The sequence below is a fragment of the Protomyctophum bolini genome (genome assembly GCF_963924005.1).
Source record: "Protomyctophum bolini genome assembly, chromosome: 17".
Lineage (NCBI taxonomy): Eukaryota > Metazoa > Chordata > Actinopteri > Myctophiformes > Myctophidae > Protomyctophum > Protomyctophum bolini.
Window position 1 is genome coordinate 19,095,185 of NC_137878.1, and position 16,336 is coordinate 19,111,520.

A 16,336-nucleotide genomic window follows, 5' to 3' on the forward strand; every position below is an offset into this window, starting at 1 on the left:
ATGTTTTAATGCAATTTTTTTTAACTTTTACTTAAAATGACAGCTATGTTTACAACAAAGAACTTTGGAAAATTAGAAATTAATCACAACACTGCTTACATGAAATATTTTGTTTTATTATTACTACACTTTCAACACAGGACATGGCAGGTTATAATGGACAATCCTATTCTCAAATATTATGCAGACTGCCCCTCCTCTTCAGTTTGACTAGCAGCAGTATTGTTGATGAGAGGATCTCGTTGTTTCATAATCTCCTGTATCTTCATATAGGATTCACAGTCTGTAAAGAAGTGGTTTCTCTGAATGAGATGGAGAGAACAGAACACAAATTAAATTGAATGTTGACATGTTGAAAGTAGCATCCAATGTAGAAAATCTCACTGCATTAAAAAAAAAACCTAATCCTTGCTCAAAGTTAAATGATCAATTATGTTGCCACAGTGTGGTAGACTACTAGACTACATATAGGCCTCGCCTATACAGTAAAATCCTCATTATCAAAAATATGCACATTTCTTTTCAGTGAAGACACAATTAATAATAGTTTCACTTTACATTTTATGTTGACCCTGCTCTGGATACATACCTGGAGAGACAGACGGAGGAGTCCTCCTCCCTCAGTCTGCTTCTGAACACATGACAGGAACAGAGGCAACGAACGCTCTGTTAGCCTGTTTCCTATCAAGTCCAAAGAAAGACAAGAGACAAAGCTTAGCAAATTATTTAGCTATGTTAACCTGTTGTTTATTTTTATTTGAACATATATTGCTTATTGGTTAAGGATTTATTTTGTTGATTCGATTCCTTCCTTTTAATTTATTCTGTATTCTGTTGCTGCACAACACATTCTTGACATAGGCTAGGCCTACTATACACACATTATGTAATATTGCCAAACCGTATTATTACACATGTATTTATTTATTTTACTAAAACTTATTTTATGTTTTATTTTTTAAGTCAGGACTCTGAGTATACCTGCCAGGTTTAAGGAGGCGAGAGCACTGTTCCCCAACAGAATGACTTCACCATCCTTGTGCTGCACTGATGGCTCCAGCAGGGGGCTCACAATCTCCACCATCTCCACCAACTGGCAGAGAGACACATTTGATTGATGGAGGTATAGAAACTGTATGTATACGTGTCACTTAGTATATCAATATGTCTCTTTAAAAATGGAGGCAAACCTTATTCAGAGAAGCACTTGTCTTATCCTGCAGATAAAGAAAATGGCATGCAAGCAGGAAATTCATATGTAAACGTTTGAGAAACTTAACGTGAATATTCACTGTTAACTCAAAATGAGTCTAATGACTCAATTCAATAAACATAACCTCTTGCTCAGACATTGATGGGTGTTTCTCTTTGGCCCCTGACTTCCCTGGTTTACCTCGAGGTACCTTGGCATCAGAGGCTGTAACAGAGAAGGAGTACGTAATGATAGGGTGAAATAACAAATGCCCGTTCAGAGAGCTAGCCTATAACACTGATTGATGGTAGTTTAAGTACATTTTATTACATTTCTTGGTAGATTTTGGGTCCTCTTTCTTTGCTCCTGTATGGTTGCCAATCAATTTCTCGTCTTTTTTGGGCATTTCCTGTCATCACAGTATCACACAGATCTTTCCTTACAAGATGTTCAGGGTCATATTTTGTGGAGAACATTTAAAAAAAATCTTGTTTAAAAAATAAGCATGGAATAACAGGAACGTGATGAGGGCAGCACACCAAACTCAAGCTAAAAGAATGTCACCATTTTGCCATCTACTTTTGTTACCTTTTTTCTGGATGTTCCCTTGTTCCCCCCCTTGCTGATGTTGCCACTCAGAGAGGTGCTGCTTTGGACTGAAGGAGTTTGGTCAACTGGAGACTGCTCAGGTACCAGAGACGGCTGCAGAAATAGGAGGAGAAAATACGTGCGTGCGAGAGAGAGAGAGAGAGAGAGAGAGAGAGAGAGAGAGAGAGAGAGAGAGAGAGAGAGAGAGAGAGTCTGATTTCCACTGAAAGCCTGATTTATACTTCACTCAACAACTTGAAAAGGGTATTGAAGCATAAATTATATATGTAGAGAAAAAAAATCCTACTTACAGACTGGTCTCTTTCTAGTAGCAACTTCCTCCTCTCCACAACCTCTGTGTGAGTTAGAGCAAATGGACAGAGTATCTACAAAATCAAAGGGTAAGTGACATAATTAAATAAAACTGTATACCAGTATAAAAAAAAAACTATAGAGAGATAGAAAGAGAGAACTGACACTCACTTTAACTAGATGAGCAGACCCTGTGTCTCCAATCCAGTTGTTGGACAGAGACAGGCAGAGCAGAGCCCGGTTCAAGCGCAAACCCTAGGACACGATAGAGAATGACTGAATGGTACGTTCACTACGTTGACAACACTTTCAGTCACTGGCGCACCACAGTTAAACTCTATATACTTGGCCCCCTAATGTTTCCCTTTACACAAAATGTCTTTATCGAAAATAACAAGCTGTGTTGTTTTGTTTTATTTTTGCTGAATGATTGCATATTTTCGCTGAATGTTCACGTGTTATGTCATGCCCATTACATTGATGCTATGTGTTAAATGTGAATAAATGTACTCAATGAGTTGTACCTCTGCTATATGTGCAGCACCTTCATCACCAATACAATTGAAGGCCAGGTTGAGTGATATGAGGTTCTTGTTGGCAGATCTAGTAGTGGAGAGTGCTGACCCAATCAAGAACGCCCCTTCATCTCCTAACCGGTTGTTCCGCAGTGACAGATGAGTGATGCTGATGGCCAAACAGGTAAAATAAGAATTTATTATAGGAATAAGAGAGAGAGAGAGAGAGAGAGAGAGAGAGAGAGAGAGAGAGAGAGAGAGAGAGAGAGAGAGAGAGAGAGAGAGAGAGGCGCACTAGTATTGTGTCCATCCCAGTACTCACGCACTGTCTTGAGACAGTAGAATGTGGTAACTCTGCCTTGGAAGAGGGTTTCCCTCTAACACCACAGACCTGGAACAGTGAGGAGTATTGATAAATGTATCTGATTAACAACTCAACCTATTGTGGTGTATATCTCTGAGCCTGGCACCCAAACTCATTTCATTGATCCTTCAAATACTAAGTAGTATATAGTATAAAATAGTATTCAGTGTGAGGTAGTTTACATGGTGGCCTGGTGGGGCCTACCAACAATGATTATTTCACACCCACCCAAATTGTTCCATGCAAGGCTCTAGTCTAGGGCCTAGCCCTAGGCCATCGGTCACAGTTGAATACTTTACTTTATTGTCCCCTTGGGGAAACTAGTTTTGCTGTACATAATAATAAAAACATCAAACAACACAAGGTATTTATGTATAGCCTACTAAGCCGTTAGGACTGGCTGTGGATGAATTAAGCAATCACCTGAGGTTGGAGCAGAGAGACATTGTGTTCTTAAGAGAGATCACCATTTTATCTGTCAGTCCAGTGCGCCACAAACTGCAACATAATGGGCAGGGTGATGCAACTATACAACATCACTCCTCATAGCAAAGGTACATATGTAGCCTATGTTATTACTCACTGCAGGCTCTGTAGGTTGCTCAAGAAAGGAAGTGTCTTGCTCAGTACTTGACCTATCCGTGTGTCGACTTTCCAACCTGTATTTGTGAGAAAATGTTTTTTTTTCTCCTTTTGTCTATTAAATGTAAATTCGATCCAGTTCTGTAAACATGTCAATTGGCATACAATCATTTAAATGAGAAAACAAAATACATATATATTTGTCAAGATCAGAAATGGCATTTCACTTAATGCGATAACCTTGATATGAATTAATTTGTTCATATATGTTCATGTCTAAGGTGACATAGCAATCTGTGTTTTTTTTAAAGGCAAACCTACTAATTGAAATCCAAATGTATTAAATATGAACTTAAATGTAAACAAAGTTCTTACCAAGGACCTTGATGCCCTTGACACTATGAGGGTCTTCATTCTCCAACTCCACCTGAAGGTGTGGCTTAGGACACCAAGAGGAGGTCTCCATGTGGGACTGGCTGTCCTCTGTCATTATGGGTTGTTAATGTTAAAATTAATTAAAACTGTTTAAACACACAGCTGGAAAAAAAATCGTCATAGTATTATGATGTACTGTGTGTTAAATGATAGCACATTTAAACTATTCTGTTTTGGCATGCTTTACTAGCTGTGGTGATCTATATAATTTTTGACGGGCGCTAGCCAGTCCTATGTCTAGCTTTGAGGGTCTGTGTGAACATTGAAGACAAAAGTAAGGACGCAAATTGTGATTGGCCATGCAGAATGAGATGATGTATGATGACGTATGATGATAATCTCCTCACTTCACACAGGTGTGATTTTTATTTTACAGCAACATCCTGATTCACATGAGGGACTGAGGTAAGAGGAATTGAGGTAAGAGGTAGCATTTCTTATCTAGTAGCCTATGTCTTTTCTGGCTAGAGAAGGTTTACCCATGGTGCCTCTTTCAGTTCCTGGAGAAGAGGAGGATGGGCGCTTGGTGCAGATAACTGCAGGGCATTCTTTCATTCCCAGAAGAACACAAAGCTCAGGGAAATCAGTTTTCAGGTTGCCTGAGCACTGGTAGTCATCTAAAGGAGATAGGGGAATGGAAATATGGAATAGTGTTGTTCAATGACCATACCCTCAAACTGTCCATCACAGATATTGAGGATTACAACCTAATTTGTCTTTAGTCTTACAACAGGCACACAGGCATGCAGTGTTATAGCAAGTAGGCAGGCTACTTACCGAAGGTCAGGGCATTTTCGTCTATAGTTAGTCCTAACAACAAAGATGCCATGCCACAAGGTTAGCCGAAACGTCTCTCAACTGATTTTGTTTTAGAATAATCACAAAGCTGACTGTTTTCTAGCATGCTTTTGAAAGTTTATTTTATTTTATTACAGTACTTACCTGTGTTTTTCGAAGGATCTTCAATTCCAACACTGCCCTTATCTGATTTCTCCTTTTTCTCTGTACGTTTTCTAGACATCTTTCCGTCAAAAACAAAAAAGATACACCTTACTGTTAGCTAGTTTAGTTAGCAACATAGACATGCTAACTACTGAACACCTAGGAGTCTGTGAGGTTGCTATGGCAACTCTTGCAAACACAGATACTTCAAGATTATTTTTATGTAAGTTTCTCCATTTTATGTGGGTCATATCAGGATTAAATACGCACATCCATGATGTCCAAAGGAAGGCTCAAACTATTATTATTATTATTATTATTATTATTATTATTACAAATTGTTGTTGTTATTACTAGGCCAGTGCAGTTGCAAATGACGGCAGGTGAATGTCGGCAATATGGAACTAGTCATTGAAAAGATTATCGTACTCAGATTTATGATGCCAGCACAGGGATCATATAAGGATATACAAATCTATATATATACTTGGCACAGCAACTTAATCGATTGGACGGTGCCCAAGATACCTGGGACAGTTACCCAGATACTTGTCATGCCAGTTAATTCCACATTTCTGTGCTGAGCTGAGCACCTTGTTTTTTTTGGTTTTTTTATCAATCTATTAAAGTCTTTATAATTTTTTATCAATTAATTTATTTGAGTTGGCCCCAACACTACCCTGACCCTGTTGCCCCTCCTCTCTCTCTCTCTCTCTCTCTCTCTCTCTCTGTTGAAATTTGAAAGAACTCTGATTATTATGGCTTCAAGCTTTCTCTGCGAACATATATTGCTCCCCCACAGGAACCTTCGTCCCCCTCTGTAGTGGTTTAATTATGGTTATGTAGGCTGGTTAGTGAGCCTAGCAAGTCTTGACCAACACACCCATTATTAACTTTATTAGCTTCAGCCTGCAGTTGTGTTCAACTTGCTCTGACATGTCTGTGAAAATGGTATATTGGTTACGATATGTATATGATCCAACATGCCTGCGACATAACTTTGACTAAACTTACTATGATCCTTTCATTCTGGTTAAGGATAAATAGGTATACTAAGTTCTCGATCCCTATCTAATGTTGCACTGCTAAACTTGCAGCTCATTTGTATAAGGGAGCTTGTTTGGCTAACTTGGCGCTCATTAAAGTCAGATTTATCCACAGTGCATAACGGTTTTAAATTACAATGTTTATGCACTATGAATGTATTAAACATTTTAATACGCCCTCCAGTGCATTAACATTTTAATTAATCCACAGTATACAGATATGGCATAGCTAAACTGCATGGGCTAATTATTATAGGTCACGTGCAGTGGTTCTGAATGTGGGGATCCTATAAATGGTGTATATTTACTGTGTATATTATTATCCATTATTGTTACTACATGTACAAGTCACAACTCTGTGGTACAAGTACACTACACTACAGCGATAGAACATACAAGAATGGCTATTTTACTCTATTCGACAGTACAGTAGGTCTATGGGCCAAATGACACAACAAGTCTTGATACAGTTGTTGAACAAGACAGTGTTCCCAGAGATAGGCTAAACAATACTATCCGTGGCCTACTGCAGTGGTTCTCAACCTTTTCAGGCAGTGACCACTGAGCCCCAAATCATATTCATATTTGACCTCATCCTGATAAACACGGAGATGAGGCATTCCATTTTCGGTTCCAAATAGCTGATCTATTGGCTATTTCACAGTTATTTGTGATTATTTGACAATTTGGCCAATGATTGATCTGTTTTTATATAGTATATTTTGTTGATGACTTTTGATGCTGTAATGCTCTTTTTCTTTTCTTTCTTTTTGAGGTATTAAAAAGTTCTTAAATTGTCTTCCCCCCCTGGGGTTTCCGACCCACAGGTTGAGAACCGCTGGCCTAACGTATATCATTGGTGCGTTTGAAAGGTTGAAGAGAATCACTGCACCAAGCCCCCGCCTGGCCAGGCCCCCGGAAGTAGGAGGAGGCACAGGCTACATTCCTTTCCTTAGGTGCTTCAACAAAGGTGAGGGTGTGGTGTGTTACTCCAGACTCCCAACCTGCAATACTGAGCTTATAAATCTGTCCGGGCTCGGGGTTTATAGCTATATTTTTTAAAGGGAACGATCTTACAACCATCTGTATACAACTATCTATCGTGGATTAAAGGTAAGATTGAAAGCTTGTAACTGAATAGTTTTTATGTCAAGAGTGTGCGCAGAGCAGAGCAGGAAATCTGGTAGGGCTACTATTCACTGCCAACTGATCAAGTGCCAACTATCACTTTTGTAATCATTCTTGTTGCTAGCATTATTATAACTTTAAGCAGCATTATTATAAGTAATAGTTTAGTTGGTCAAAACAACAGTATTTCTCCCCTGCATTTAGTTGAAGACAGTTTATGTAAAAGTAGAATTTTGTGTAGCATACCATAGCTCGGCTCAAGATAACATCTAATAGAAAGGGTGACGTGACAGGCCTATATGCTATGACAGAACTCTTTCTTGTTAGCCATGAGCTGAATAATGTCAGATCTGTGTAGCCTACATTACAATGTAGGCTACACACATTACATCTGCACAAATACCACATTCAAACTTCTGTGCAAGAGTGAGAATGACTTTGAAACAGATTATTGCTTAAGGAACCCTTTGTCAGTGTTGTTGCTAGAATTCTGATAACATTTTCTCCTTCCCCGAACAGCCATATAACCTGTCCTGTACTATGTGTGTATATGATATGATTACGACTATGTTGTATGGCCTGGCTCAGAGTAAACCCTTATTTGTAATACATGAACAAAAACAAATACATATAGAACTTTCTTGTACAAATTGAAAAAGAAATGCATACATTTAGGAATAAATAACAATTCCTTTTGAAATTTCAATTAATAAAATACACCTTTGTGCATGAAGTATAAATAGGCAAACGATTTACGTCATAATTGCTCTAAACAAATTCCATAGATTTGTGTAAAGGAGCAACTTGGACACTCAGGCATGAAGGAAGCATTAGTTCAAGTCCGTTGCTCTCCCCATGTCCCCCATATATGGGGACTACGTTGGCGGAGGGTGTGTAGAGCCCAGGATCACATTAGATAATTGACACAGTGGTGAAAAATGGGTTACAAAATCGTGGCATAAAAATTATTAAAAAAAATATCCATAGATTTGGCAGGCTCTAAAGTGCTCTAAACAAACATTGTAATATCCTCAAAGTCCATAGACTTGGCTGGCAAACTATTTACGTCATAAGTGCTTTAAACAAACGTTAAAAATCTCATAGACAATTTACAGTTTAGGCATTTAGCAGACGCTCTTAATCCAGAGAGATTTACAGTAAGTGAGAACAACACATGGTAATACATGTGCTTGGCTGCCATGATGTAATCTTCAAAAGCCATGCATTGGGGGGCTAGCGCCCTCAATAATTGCTAACAACATTATCGATAGTTGCAGCCATATAGGAGGCCTTTGCTATGTTTCACCAGTTTCAATTGAAACAGGCCTCCACCCTCAGGGGGGCCTCTGACTGACCACCAGGCGTCAGTCAACCCCCCGGGCCCCCGCCACCCATGGCCCTCTCGCTCACTTGCTGCCTTGCTCTCTCCCACGATGTTAAGTTACACCTATTTCCTGTTAACCTGGGTAAAATGTGCGGCATTGGGAGCGGAGACACTTTATTGTGAAGTGACGACAGGATGAGGAGAGGTTTTGTTGCTGCGCAATTGTTGAGAGTAATGGCTATGTTGAACAGTCAAAACTATTTGTATCAATACGCCTGTATCAACAGAATAAAATTGAAAAAATTATGTAAGCCGTAATTACATGATCAGTGCATAGACTCCCATACTCCAATCAAGCATTTCAGACTGGTCCTAATTAAATGCCAATAATGATATTGGTATTGGTCTATCGGAACAACTCAGAGAAAGAGTTTCTGTATTCATTTAACTGATATTGGACTCAAATGTAACTTTTATATTTGCATTATTTTATACAATGAACTCCTTCAACTATATAGGAGTTATACTCATAATAACCTTTATATTGTGCTACACAATGAATTGCAACATTTGGTGTCCAGTCCTTCTCTTACTTAAGAGACCTAATGTTCTTCTTTTAAGTGGTTTCACTTAAAAATGTTTAAAAGATCTTGAAGAACTTGTTTATCATAGTTCGTCCAATCCTCCCAACTTCCCTGACCTGTTTTTCTGGTTTAACCCCCCAGGGCCCCCACCCCACCCATATACACCCACCACTACGTTACACTGTCCTGTTTCTTCATACATGTCCTTCCCCCCTTCACTGACCTGTCCTGTTTGCTGTGTCCTCTTGTGTGCTTCTACTCTTTTTAGTCCTTCAGCCAACGACAGTAGAAAACCATGGCGGAAAAGGCAGATCTGATTGAGAAGGCCAAGCTCGCAGAGCAGATGGAGCGCTATGAAGACATGGCCGCTTTGATGAAGGAGTTGACGGAGCAGAACTCTGACCTCGAGGATGAGGAGCGCAACCTGCTTTCTGTGGCCTACAAGAACGTGGTGGGAGCCAGGAGGTCTGCGTGGCGGGTGATCTCCAACATGGAGTTGAAGGCCAAGACCCCTGAGAAGAGTGCGCTGGCAAAGGAGTATAGAGGGACGATTGAGAAGGAACTGAGGGAGCTCTGCAATGATGTGCTGGTAAGCTAGGAGCTGGAGGGGAATGAAGCAATTGGGGAATTTGGGGTGGTGTGCAGGTTGATGGGTGGTGGTTTCTTTCTTTTTTTCTTTTTAGCTTATGAAGGAGGGAGGCGAGTCATCAATATCTAGAAACACAGACTTACACAGCTGTATTAAGCGAGCCTGAGTTATTGTGCACTTATTTGGACTGTTCCATGTGAAAAACAGAAGTGAATGAAGCCACCCTTGCCTAAATAGGTGTTTGGCTGACTAGTGACTACATACACAAAATACATACATTACATACACAAAATACATACATATCTACATACATATTGAGAGTTGAGACTATTCTAGAAGGCCTTTAGCAAATGATTTTATCAGAGCAACTTGCACTGAACACAGTCCACATCTGTGACCCACCGTGAATGGGAGACAGCCATTGGATTATTATTCATGTTTGTTTCCTTCATGTCATATGAAAGCAGGGAATCATAGCTTCAAATTGGCATACTGGTTGTTCAGTTTGACCCACCAGCTTTAGATATATGGCTTATAGAGTAATGTCTTGCAGAAAACAGTGAGTTGAGAAAACAGGCTTGAAAGGTGCACTTCTGTGGACTCTAACATTATACCTAGTATGTTTAAGCATTTATTTCATATTTACATGTCGATGTTTAGCTCTGACATTTATTTCAGAAATGCTCTAGTATGTGAAGACTGAAGAGTCTGCCTGTGTTATTAACTCACATCTGTTGATTGACAGCAGCGTGTATGTGACCTAAAACCTCTTAAGAGATAGCCTTAACAATGCACATAATGGCAAACACTATTGCACATACTGCAGGATACTTTATTGTTCCCACACTAGAAAATACAAAGTTTCAGGCATGATTCATGCCTGAAACATGTGTGAAACAATTCAAGTAATGTACAGCAATGAAAGGAACTAGAATACAAATGGCTTATCACTGTAGAAACTATTGTGTAATAAGAGTGCGGCGCACTAGTAGGTGATGAGCAAATTAACCAAGCATGGCTCCTATTCCTAAATCCTAATGGTGCCTCAAGGCCATTTTATAAACACTGAATTGCTCAAGACAGACCATTTCTATCAATTAATTCAGTATAAAGTGCTCCAAGCAGGCTGAGCATAGATCATAGATCAAGTTAAGTTTTATGTTCAGGTGTTTATTTTTATTTTTTATAAAGTATATTTATTGGTTTTAACCAATTTAAGGTGTTTAACAAACACAGACATTACACAACAAGAACATAATAATAAACAAGAAAAGAAAAGAAAGAAAAGAAAAACAGCTCAGGCACAACACTAGGTGCCCTCCAGGCGGCTGCATCGGGGCCGCTGCCCGGACGACCGCCCCCCCCCATACCCAAACCCCCATACCCAAAGGGCGAACAAGCCCCCACCCCAAAGCAGAGCACCCACTAGGGAAGAATGCTGGCATATAAGAAATCTAAGGTTGGCACGGAAAAGTACTGTGGCAGACAATGTTGGTCCAATATGATCCAAATGTAAGGAATACAGGAATACAGTCCATTATAAGGTTATGCCATGATTTCTTTGATGGAGCAACATCCTTGATCCAAAACAAAAGAATATTCTTCCTAGCAATGTTCAGGTGTTTAATTTAATTGCATATACTATCCTATCCATCTTTTAGAGCCTGCTTGACAGCCACCTGATCCCCACGGCAGTTCCTGCAGAAAGCAGGACTTTCTACCTGAAGATGAAAGGAGATTACTGCCGCTATTTGGCTGAAGTGTTCACCGGAGACGAAAAGGCTGGTGAGTCCAGTAGACCCCTGTTTCTTCTACACATACACATACATGCATCATTTCCATCCTATGCCAATATTTAAGAACATTGGGAGGAATTAACCTAATCCAGGCCACCTTCTAACAAAGGTTTTCCTTGACGTTGGCATGTCTGTAAAGACATGTTGTGCTTAGAGATGGAGGTGATCTTGGATTAAATTGAACCCTATTTGCCATAGAGCTGCAACTATTGATTATTTCCTTAGCAATTGTTGCGAACGCAGTGAGCACTTACTATGAGACCTAGCAGATCATGTCTGTCTGTGTGTGTGTGTGTGTGTGTGTGTGTGTGTGTGTGTGTGTGTGTGTGTCTGTCTGTCCCGCTATACGTCCAAATATGGAGTGTGTTGCATCATGTTCGCAATCACAAACAAATCACTCAGCTCCATATAATATATGGAGCTGAGTGATTTGTTTGTGATTATGGGCACAAAAGGGGCCAGGTCCACATATACAGTAACAGCGGGACAGACAGACAGACAGACAGACAGACAGACAGACAGACAGACAGACAGACAGACAGACAGACATGATCTGCAGGGTCTCAGCTGCGTTCGCTTCCCGCGTTTGCGCGTCTTACTGGTTGAAAGTGCTTTATTGTATTTGTTTAATCGAGATATATCAATATATCGTATTGTGGCCTCTGTATCGTGATACATATCTATCATGAGCAATCAATATCCACCACTACACGTGTGTGTGTGTGTGTGTGTGTTAGGGCTGCAACTAACGATTATTTTCATAATCGATTCATCTGCCGATTATTTAAACGATTAATCGATTGTGTGTGTCCGTGTGTGTGTGTGTGTGTATGTGTGTGTACACTGTAACTTAACTCTGGTTCATTCTTTTTCAGTTCTTTCAATAATACCAATTGGTATTGTATTTTATATCGTTTATATCATTGGATAAGTACCAGTAAGACGCGCAAACGCGGGAAGCGAACGCAGCTCGTACATATTTGGGTTTTGGACGTATAGCTGCTTTGGGGACTCCTTATATGGTTATGGCTGAGTCATGGTGACACAAATCACTCAGCTCCATATATGGGCACAAAAGCGGGACAGACAGACAGACAGACACACAGACAGACAGACAGACAGACAGACAGACATGATCTGCTAGGTCTCATAGTAAGTGCTCAATGCGTTCGCAATAAGTCAAAAGGGAGACATCGAAGAGGAAGGATGGATGGGGAAGGATCAACATATGGAATGTCTGAACAGGTTCTGAAATATATCCATATATGGAGATCTAAGGGTTTGAGGTTTGAGCATCCATATATTGGCTTAACTGCGACAGTCGTATTTACTATGACATCAGGGTCTCCACATCTCCATCCCTGATGATGTCACATGATGTCACGAGTCCTGGGCACCATATATGGTGCACACTGGTGCCCAACACTGACGGAAAATACTCGATTCCACAATAAATCTTTCTATTGCTAATGTTTCTTTATTTTTCAGCCATCATTACTAAATGCCAGGAAGCTTACCAGGCAGCATTTGAAATCAGCTCCAAGGATCTGGAGCCTCTCAATCCCATCCACCTGGGTTTGGCGCTCAACTTCTCAGTGTTCTATTACGAGATTCACAACTCGCCAGAGAAGGCTTGCGAACTGGCCAAGAAGGTAGGAGCTCACTTAAGCTGGGTGATACGTTGGTTTCCTGTTGAATTGTACTGGGATATTAGAGTGATACATAAAATAAAGGTTGTGTAATGTTAGTGCAGTGATGTTTTCTTATAGAGGGGGCTGGCCCAACTACAGGCTTTGCATACATAATCCTGTTTCCGGAAAATAAATCTCAAATCTAGAATAGGTCCCATTGCCCGTAGGGATGATCGCACTGATAATGTTGTTAGGCAACCACTGACGTGCTGTATGGTGGTTTAGGTATCAGACAATACTCAATACGATACTCAATATTACAATATGTTGAACCCCTAAAACCAGCTACCATTAACACTAACTGCTCTATGTGAAATATAGGCCTTTCATGATTAAATGTATTGTAGTTTAAGCTACTTTTGAAAATCAACAAAATTCCGTTTTGGATACCACTTGTTCAAATAGTTTGGGCCAAATCTTCCTATAGATCACAATTTACAGTCTCATTGCACTTCCTTCCTTCCTTACTTACTTATACTTATTGAATTAAAAAAACATTGTATTCAATATTGCCTCATATCCCAAAATTGTTGCTCTTGTTTCCTCAATAAGCCACGCAATGGTATTTCATCACACTTAGTGGATTTATATTTTGGGAGGTATTGACAGCGCAGTGTCTCTGTCCTCAGGCCTTTGATGATGCCCTCATGTTGCTGGACTCCCTCAAAGACTCGTCTTACAAAGACAGCACCTTGATCCTGCAGCTGCTTCGAGACAATCTGACGGTCAGTATACACTTCCGTCTGCATACATGTGATGTGACATGTCACATGTATGCAGTACACATATACACTTTGGTGTTTGCCTCTGAAATATCCCCACCGTCCCCAGATGCACCGTTTGATTATTCAATTTTCCCCAACTTTTATTGCAGCTATGGACATCAGAAGGCCAGGGAGAAGCTGACGAGACAGAGTAGGAGGCATATAATAACCGAGTTGCAATCTGTCTTTAAAAAATCAAAAGTTACAAAACCCACACACTTTACTGTACCTCTCACCAGCCTACCTGATAGGGGAAATGTTTGCTTTGTATCCACTAGACGGTTCTTGGGTTCACTTGTTCAACTAAAACCAGCCACAATGTAACATTTATATTGTGTTACTAGCATAAAATGTAAATGTCTACAGTTGAAAATAATGTTTGAAATAGTATCTTCGACGCAAGTGTGCCATATGCCTGAGGTAGCCTGTCTTGAAAAAATAATCAGCTGGACTCACAGACATGTGTTTACAAACAGAGACAGCTGCCAGGTAATTCTGTTGTAGCCAAAATAACCCCTCAATGACATGAAGAGAAACAATACAAGCCAAGGATAAACATTGGATGTTCTTTTAAATGAGACCTCTGTGTTATCAATGTGTTCATGCACCTGCATTTGAGTGCAGCTCTAGGGCCAGAGAATGGGATTTTTTTTTAGTTTGAAATAGTTGATGTCTGATCTGCCTGCGATTCTCCAAGCAGTGAATATAAAATCTCTATCCAGACTCAAATCAGCCTACAAGCCCACAGTATTGCTTTCACATTTACTGGAAGAAAACAACAACAACATACTTGAATTAAAGCTTTAAATGTTACTATACATGTAGAGCACATTATAGGCCTCCCTTTTTGGCACATGAACCTTAAAAAACATGTATGGTCTTCAAAAATTATATCATGCTTTTAAAAAATGTGATCTTTCATAAGATGAAAGATTTAATTGAACAGCAGAAATGTATCCAAAGAGCTGATTTAGGAGCAAATGTATTGTTTTACAAGGTGATTCCAACTTTTATGTCTAGTCATCTTATATGTAAGCTTCTTTGATCTGCCCACAATACCATTGTCTATGGCATGGCCTCCTCAAGGGGTGGGAAATGTGATATCTAGTTAACATACTGCAATTTTTATATTTCATGTTTCTTTGTTTTGTTTTTCTGTCTGGTATTTTTGTATTTATGCATGTGATTACTGCATTCCTATATGTTTGTATCTACCTGGATTATATTTGTTTCTTAATGGTGGCAGAAGGGGTAAAGGTGAAGAGTGTTTTAGGACAGGCAAGTTATCATGCACCCAATTATTTACAGCTGTGTATCTGTACGACGTATTTCTAAATATGTACATACCCAGGAAAAGACAAATAAGCTAAAAAAGACAAATACATATGAATTAAAAGTACCACCTACAGTACTCTGTAGGTGGCAGCTTTGCCAGCATTTGATACAGTTTTCCCATTTTTGTTTAATGAGTTTAGACTTGATAAAAAATAAAAACAATAAACCATTGATTCACATTTATTCAACTTGAAGTGCATATTTATTTGTTATTTCACCTTGGTTGTAATATAAATTGTGTCATTTTACAGTATCAGTTAAAGGACCAGTTTGCCACTATAACAAGTAGTCCTTTAAGTGTATGTGTCTCAGCTGTTTATTAGGCCAATTAGGCATATACTGTATCTTTGTGCTCTACTCTGTTGTGCCGGTTTAGGAGAAATCCATGACTCTTGTTTTTCTCTTAGTTTATATAGGCTGCAACAACTATAATGCTGAGTAAATTCATAAAAAATACGAGAACTTTTTATTACAACTTACACAAACACATGCACAATTTACAATTTAGGCATTTAGCAGACGCTCTTAATCCAGAGCGACTTACATTAAGCAAGAACAAAAGCATGGGAATACATCACAGGCACACACTGCAGTGGATAATTGTATGTCTTAGTGCCAGTGGTGTATTAATTAATTTGGTCTGTATTCCACCACCATACCATGCTGGGAAGGAAGTGTATTGCCTGCTCTTCACTGGAACATTCCCCTAGCATTCTGAGCATGTGCCCAGGGGGAATTTAACCAAATACAGGAATGACTTGGCAGGGGACACGTTTGTCTGAATGTTCCGCTTACGACAGTCACTAAAGGTCCTATATATCACCCAATGTGTAACAAGTAATAATAACATACCTGGTGGTCACTAGTCTGTATTTACTATAGAAAACTGAAGGCAGAGGGATAAGGACACACAAACGAGATCTTCGGCTGGAATCAAAACAGGGATGTTATTCTAGGTATAGTCTATAGTGCAAAGTTGTGTCTAATGAGTCTTCTATATTGTGAATTTGTGACCTATTTTTTTCTGAATGGGAATCGTTAGTGTAGGTACAATGTAGATAAAGTTGCATATTCTATTCTCGAGAAGAACCCATGGGGAATGGATTATAGGCCGATAGCCAAATCAAGTCAAATGTTATTCACAAGAGA

General features: G+C 39.5%; 2 protein-coding genes across 2 annotated transcripts; one reads left to right on the forward strand and one right to left on the reverse strand.

Annotated features, from left to right (window-relative positions):
• Window positions 1–179: 179 nt before the first annotated feature.
• lrrc71 (leucine rich repeat containing 71) lies at window positions 180–5,009 on the reverse strand (the record flags this gene model as incomplete). The annotated part of the gene is made up of 14 exons (XM_080787137.1): window positions 180–302; window positions 590–681; window positions 982–1,093; window positions 1,191–1,274; window positions 1,338–1,417; window positions 2,088–2,166; window positions 2,264–2,347; window positions 2,617–2,776; window positions 2,930–2,998; window positions 3,395–3,469; window positions 3,555–3,630; window positions 3,929–4,036; window positions 4,468–4,605; window positions 4,931–5,009. The coding sequence occupies 14 exons, from the start codon at window positions 5,007–5,009 to the stop codon at window positions 180–182; spliced, it is 1,359 nt and encodes a 452-aa protein (XP_080643263.1).
• Window positions 5,010–6,938: 1,929 nt separating this feature from the next.
• LOC308332075 (14-3-3 protein zeta/delta-like) lies at window positions 6,939–15,370 on the forward strand. Its single transcript, XM_080787702.1, has 6 exons — window positions 6,939–7,089; window positions 9,281–9,601; window positions 11,263–11,386; window positions 12,886–13,049; window positions 13,718–13,813; window positions 13,963–15,370. Exons 2-6 carry the CDS (start codon window positions 9,308–9,310, stop codon window positions 14,005–14,007), a joined length of 723 nt encoding a protein of 240 aa, XP_080643828.1. The 5' UTR covers window positions 6,939–7,089; window positions 9,281–9,307; the 3' UTR covers window positions 14,008–15,370.
• The last annotated feature ends 966 nt before the right edge of the window (window positions 15,371–16,336 follow it).

Bases quoted from the DNA above. Each gene is read 5' to 3' on its own strand.
- LOC308332075 (XM_080787702.1), top strand. From the start codon at position 9,308: ATGGCGGAAAAGGCAGATCTGATTGAGAAGGCCAAGCTCGCAGAGCAG. The intron at 11,387-12,885 runs GTGAGTCCAGTA...TTTATTTTTCAG, and splicing joins CACCGGAGACGAAAAGGCTG to CCATCATTACTAAATGCCAG. The intron at 13,814-13,962 runs GTCAGTATACAC...CTTTTATTGCAG, and splicing joins TGCTTCGAGACAATCTGACG to CTATGGACATCAGAAGGCCA.